Genomic DNA, 6,995 nt, shown 5'->3' with positions numbered 1-6,995 from the left:
AGGACCTTTTTGGAGACCATTCTTGGATTCTCTACCAACAACAGGAATACAAGATATAATGGTGTATTTGACACCAAAACAGCCACATCAAACTAATATTAGCAACACAATATAAAGAACAATGACAATGTTTAAACAAGAACACCACACGACTTACAATTAGGGCTGTGCAAAAACTGAATTGATTGATAAACTGAACCAATAAAAATGTTATTGGTTTATTGTTATTGGTTATTGGGTCAACATTTTTTTAATGATTTTATTAAAAAAATTATTGGGTTATTGGTTATGTTCGATTTTTTCTTATTAGGTTATTGGATAAAATGATAACCCAATAAGAATATATATATATATATATATATATATATATATATATATGACTTATTAGATATTTCTCTTAATTTCTCTTTAATCTCTACAAATTAATAAACCTATTATTTCAATTATACAAACTTTTAATTTCTCCTAACAACATTTAGTTCAAACTTAAAGATTCTTGTAAATTAAAACACATTATGAAGGATTTTTGTTTGCAACTAATATTCGATTATTTTTCATGTTAGTTACTACTATTTCTATTTTATGAGTATTTTCTTATCGATTAAACCGAACTGTTAAGGACTAAAACCGATAAACCAAAAATCGATAAAAATATTTTATTGGTTTGGCTATTGGTTTAGCATATTTAAAAAGTGATAAACCAAATCGTTAATATGTAAAACCGAACCGAACCGACCGATGCACACCCCTACCTACAATAACAAGATACAAACTACTACAAGGCCGGTTACAACAAAACAAGGGATAGATAGATAGACAAAAGGTTGGTATAATCTTAAGACCCAAGAATATGCCATACTCTTGGACCCTTTACACTACACGCAACAATCACCTATCTCCTTTGAATTACACAAGATCGGATTTCACCTCTCAAGCATCGACGTTTCCAAACAAAACACAATCACAAGTAATTCCACACTTGTAAATGCCCTAGTTTCGGCCAAACCTCTTGAGAGAGAACTTGTCTTTCAAAGTATTACAACTTTCAATATCATCTAAAAACTAACTACTAAAACCCTACAAGGTTCTATTTATAGCATATTACAAAAGTAAGGTGAAATGACCAAAAAATCTCTTTAATGAATGGCTTCAAGTAGGCGCCCTTGGAGTGCTATGTATGGACAGTTTTGGTGTCCATTTACGTGCTCCTTTGCACTTCATTTGCACCCATCAAGCCTCAGGTCCAACATGCACTCTCTTGAGTCCATATCCGTGATTATTCTTGTATCATCGAGTTCTTTCAGAGCGTGTGTAGAATATATACAATCAAATTTCTCTTGTAGACGTGCTAAGGACATGGTTCTTCTATAGTTGTTTTTCAATCATAAACACTAATTCCTTATTGAGACCTACGAATTAAGGACCAAGTTCTTCTATAAATATTTCTCAATCATCAACTAATCTCAATTCATCTCAACATAATAATGAAAATTATATGACAACCATTAGGATGTGGAATATGGTTCGAATCCCTTTTTATATTTGAGCCAAATATATATATATATATATATATATATATATATATATATATTGTTACCGATATCATACAAAGTCATAATTATAACTACCATTTATTAAAATACAGAAATAGAAGTGATCTTCATTGTTCCTTGTTCATTGGAGCTTAGTCTTCTTCTAGCATCTTCATGATCTCAGTTACACTCATTGAAATATTTCCCAAAGAAGGTAAATTATCCATACTACCATTATTCACCTCCAAGTTCGGCTCATTTTCAAAGTGCTCCACCAAGTTATTTTGGTTCTCAAATTGCCCCCCAGAAAATTGATCTTGTCTTTGTAATCCTTGGGAGTAATAATTTCCCTCTTGAAAATTGGCAACTCCTATGTCACATGACGAATTAGTACTTTTTGAATTTGATTGAATTGATTCTCCCACAAATGTGTCTTCATTTGGACTTGAACTCACATCTTTAAGTATCTCTTTGATATTGTCAACGTCATAATTACTTGAGCGTTCAACATTTGCATGAGATTTACTAGTAGTTGGAATATTGCGATTTGCTAATGAAAAATCCATTTTATTTTGCAACTTATAATAAGGCTTTCCAAGTTGACTAGTAGTGCCAGAATTACGCATTAATCGTATTCTATACTTCTGAAAGGAAAGAAAAAGAAACAAGATTAAGTATTAATACATTGAATTACGAATTACAATTTAAGCTAGATAAAAATATTTTATGAGCTTGTTCAGATTGGTTGAATTTAAGTTCGAAGTGTTCCAAAGCACTTTTTAAACGTTGAAGCTTTATTTATGTTAGATAAAGATAATTATTTATGACTGGAAAAATTATCAGATTAATAAAAAGAAAACAGTTATTAATAAGCCAAAATAAGTCAAAATGATCACTTTAATTTACCTTTGTGCACAGTGCACACTAAATATAATTCTAAAGTGATTGTCCATTAATGTAATTTATCTGTATAATAGAAGACCAAAAAGGCAAAAATACTTATAATTATAATAAATTTAAAGGTGCAAACCTGTAAATGACTAGCAACATGTCGATGAGTTAAGTTTGGGACATCCATCAACTTTAATAGTGCATTTGGTTGAGCCGGTGGGTATATAGAAGAACCAACCAACCAAACAATAATAATAATAAATCACAATAACAACAACAACATTAAAGGGAACATTAACAATAAAATTGAATAGCAAATTAATTGAGACATACTCTTTTCACCTCCCAAAGCATCAACAGCTTTAAGGAATTTAAGATGAAGCTGAGGGGTCCAAATTAAACGTTGTTTTTGCTCCAAGTTGTTAATGTGAACTTCAGCTTCTTCTTTCTTTTTCTCCTTCATATTGACTTGTCTGCATTTTCTCTTGTTTTGTTCTGCATATATATTTCATTGGTAGTTAAAGTGCTTTTCTAAAAAAAAAATTTATACTCCAAGTTTGACTTTTTGAAATATATGTCCAAAATATAGTTATATTTCTGTATGGTGATTCAACTTTCTAAAATCAAAATTACTTTTTTAATTTTATACAGTATAAAATGTAAAATATATAAATAGACACTTAAATTTGATTTCATAAAATATCTCAATTTTGAAAATGCACATCTAGACATCGTAACTTAGTTAAAAATGGCTTTTAAGCACTTCAAGTTTGAGAATGCACAATTTGAAAATGCAAGTCCAAAAAAGTGTGTTTACAAGGCCAACTTGAATTAAATTGAGGTATCTAGTTGTGGATTTTAAACGTCGAGGTGTTTAATTGACAATTTTAAAAAATATCTCTGTATCTATAAAATATTAATAAAGTGCCTAAACTTTACCACAATAGTAGTAAAATCATAAAGAAGTTGACGGGCATGGTATGATACGGTACGGTATTTTAAATTTTAATTTTTGGTATTTAAAAGAACAATACTATTATCATACCAAATTAGTTTGGTATTTTTAAATTCGATTTCGATATTTTACAGTGTGGTAATTCGATAACCATACTTTATTTGATTTTGACTTACATATATTCATATAAAAAAAACTATAACTTTTTAAAAAATCTCAATCATATAAGACTAACAACTATCTTTTTAAAGTAATTACACAAAAAAATATTTCAATCACAATTAAGTAGTCCAAGATGCAAACTCTAAACAATATTACCTAAACTTAAGCATAGTACTCCTAAATAATAAGCTTCCCAAAATATTTATTTCTGAATAAAAGTTACTTCTATGTTCAATTGGCTAATGGATGACATATACATATATTTAATAATCTTAAATATAATATGTATGGATTTTATATATTATTAAAAAACTTTGATGCGGTATACAATATTTTGGTATTTATTACATAAATACTAAATACCGTATATCAATACCAAAATAATATAAAACTCCTACCAAATACTATATCAAATATCATAACATTTATATCGCGGTATAAAAAAATTCGACTTCGATATAATATTTGGTATATACTATACCATGGTCATCCTTAAACGTAGTTAAAACTAATGTTAGAGTGGGTAAGTTTTGTTAACCTCAATATTTCCGTCCATCAATTGTATTTGTCCAATATAATATAAATGTTTATTTTTACTTATTCACTTTAAAAATGAAGAATTTATATATCAGTGTATACCTATTTTATCTTATTATTTAGTACCTTGACCTATAGTAATTAGTGATCGAAAAATAATAAAATTATCATAGAAAGAAATTGTTAGCATTAACTACTTTTTACCAGTAAAAGATTCCTCTTCTTGATATGTAAGCCTTCTTTTGTTCACTTTTTCAAGCATTGCTTTGACTTTATTGTGGAAAATATGCTGCCAAACATTAATGAGATCCTTCACCCTTAATGGTTTTGTCTCAAAAAAGCATGCTCCTCCTTCTAAAGCTCTCTTGCCCATCTCCAAGTTTGCCTTTTGAGACATCACTACAACAAAAATATATTTAAAAAGTACAATTTAATTGTTTAAGATTTCCTAAGATGATGTATATAAAAAAATTAACTTAAATACTTGTCACTATATATAACAGTTAGGAAAGTAAACACTAAATTCCATCGACTGTTTGAATGAAAACACACCCACACACACAAAAAGAAACTTACTATTCTTCGCTCCCAAACAAGTCTGGCCTAAACTTACAAATAATTGGGATGTCTGTTTCACGTATGATGTGCTTGAGAAATGTGAATCCATCCATTTCTGGCATGTCAACTTCAACAATGACAAGGTCATATTGGTCCTCCTTTTCTTGAATCAATGACAATGCAATATTTGGGAATTCAATCGTAGTCACTGTACAACAACAATAACAAATACACCTTAATCATAATTAATCAGTTGTTCTCGTCACTGTATAGATAAAGAAAAGCTATGATTTGTTCGTGCTAACTTAAGATAACTGATATACAAAGATTATATTCTCGATGAATATTATTTTTACATAAATTTCAATCACTTAACAATGAATAGGTACATTACATAGATTGATAGACATCGATCTATACGATAATCGATCTATGTCACCTAAGAGATCATTGATAAAAAAAATAGTTGAACTGACAATAATTCCACTTGGAGAACCATACAATAACAAAATGTCTATAAATAAGAGAAAATTTATAGCTAATGAAGAGTATTAAAACCCTAAAAAAAAAAAAATAATTTGTAATTACAAAAGAAAAATACCTTTATAAGATTGATCTTCAAGTATGGTTGCTGTGTGCAATAGTGAACTAGTGTCAGGATCAACCACAAAAATTCGAAGCCCTCGAGCACAACTTGGAATGGAGATAGTATTTCCCAAACCTTTATCATCCATTATATTACAACCAAAAAAAAACAACTAAAATTTGAGAATAATACAATTATAATATCAATTTGAAATGATAAAATCTATATTGTTAAGGAGAAAGATGTGAAACTAATTCCTTGTCATGGACAATATGCTGAATTCAACGTAGTTTATATAGACATAATTTTTTTTATGGGTTGTCTCCTGTTATTGCTCTAGATAAAGACTTCATAATGTATGAAAAAGGTGACAAATTAATTGTACTTGTGTTTGATAGCTAAATGTTTAGTTCTTGACTATAATTCTTGCATTTAGATATAAATGTTGGGTTCATAGTAATGAAAGGGTGTGAATGGAAATGTTAAAACATACAGGAATGCGTGAACAATGACTGTTTCGCGTGAACAGTAGCACTGTTACGTGAACAGTAGCATTGTTTCGCGTGAACAGTGCACTGCTTCACGAACTGACGCATGAACAGTGACTGTTTTGCGTGAACAATAGCACTGTTTCGTGTGAACAGTGCACTGCTTCACGAACTGCTGCAACACTATTTCGAACTGATGCAATGTTTCACGAAATGGTGTACTATTTCAGAAAATTACTACAATGGTTTAAGTAAACAAACATGTATTTTCAGGAAAAGACACACACCTATAAATTGAACCAATGCCACCTTTCAAAGGGGTATCTTGTGGCTATAAATAACCTGGTTTTCATCCACAGGTAAAGCAAAAGAAACATAGAAAAATTTTCAGAATTACAAGCTTCTTCTTCTTCTTAAAAATACACTTTAAATACTCTAAGTGTGATCATACAAACCGTTAGTGTGTTCGAAGAATCCGCCTATTTGAGGTACTGCTATAGTCGCATTGAGGGCTATTTTATCCTGGGAGGAAGATTCCATAACCTCGGGTACAGTGAGGGGAATTATTCCTTAAGGAAAGTCCGTGAATTCGGACGACTTGGCCTTAACAATTTTAGTTTCATCTATATTTCTGAAATATAAAATACACCTCTTGTAAAGATCATTTTGATCCTTTGTTGAGGGTATTTGTTCAACTTAGTTGTGTTCTTGTTCATACTTTAACTCGAGTTGAAGTTGTTATTCTATTATACAGATTCTTCGTACCCGTATTGTGGAAGATAACAATCTTAAGGAATAACTTTTTTTACAGAATCTGTATTGCTTGTTTTTGGAGATTAAAGCTTAGGCTTTCTACTCCGCTTGAATTTAACTAGTGATTAGAAGACATAAAATCTTCATCACAAGTTAAGGTTCACTTGGTTGACGATTCAAAGTAATAAAACTTCATCGTTAACTAGAAATAAGAAGAAGAGTTTCAAGTTACTTTAACTTTATAAATAGTATTCTGAAAAATACTAAATTTTCTGTCTTGTGGTGACACGAAAAATGACAACTGAAAGTCAAATGATGGATGCGACAACGTCTATGGGGGCAAATAATATTGCCACATCATGTCGTACAAATGCTCCGCCAACGATGACACCGGCGGAGAAGCTCGAAAAATTTTCTGGCATCGACTTCAACCTGTGGCAACAAAATATGTTCTTTTGCCTCACCACTTTATGTCTACAACGGTTCACTAGCGAAGACGCTCCCGAGGTGCCCGAGGGAACCTCGGACAAGGA

The 6,995-nt window shown here is 30.5% G+C and overlaps 1 protein-coding gene across 1 annotated transcript; it reads right to left on the bottom strand.

Annotated features, from left to right (window-relative positions):
- Positions 1–2,168: 2,168 nt before the first annotated feature.
- On the bottom strand, positions 2,169–6,884 carry LOC124888945 (two-component response regulator ARR10-like). Its single transcript, XM_047400229.1, has 7 exons — positions 6,831–6,884; positions 5,715–5,826; positions 5,237–5,356; positions 4,691–4,843; positions 4,282–4,476; positions 2,757–2,918; positions 2,169–2,176 (listed from the first exon to the last, which is right to left on the bottom strand). The coding sequence occupies exons 1-7, from the start codon at positions 6,882–6,884 to the stop codon at positions 2,169–2,171; spliced, it is 804 nt and encodes a 267-aa protein (XP_047256185.1).
- Between the last annotated feature and the right edge of the window lie 111 nt (positions 6,885–6,995).

The sequence above is a fragment of the Capsicum annuum genome, chromosome 11 (genome assembly GCF_002878395.1).
Source record: "Capsicum annuum cultivar UCD-10X-F1 chromosome 11, UCD10Xv1.1, whole genome shotgun sequence".
Lineage (NCBI taxonomy): Eukaryota > Viridiplantae > Streptophyta > Magnoliopsida > Solanales > Solanaceae > Capsicum > Capsicum annuum.
This window is presented reverse-complemented; position numbering and strand designations above follow the sequence as displayed.

What these genes read in the sequence shown, in the direction of transcription:
- LOC124888945 (XM_047400229.1), bottom strand. Translation starts at nt 6,884, where the DNA reads ATGCCAGAAAATTTTTCGAGCTTCTCCGCCGGTGTCATCGTTGGCGGA. An exon ending in TCATCGTTGGCGGAGCATTT is followed by an intron (nt 5,827 to 6,830) that starts GTACGACATGAT and finishes CACGCAAAACAG; the next exon opens with TCACTGTTCATGCGTCAGTT. An exon ending in AGAAGAGGAATCTTTTACTG is followed by an intron (nt 2,919 to 4,281) that starts GTAAAAAGTAGT and finishes ATATATATGCAG; the next exon opens with AACAAAACAAGAGAAAATGC.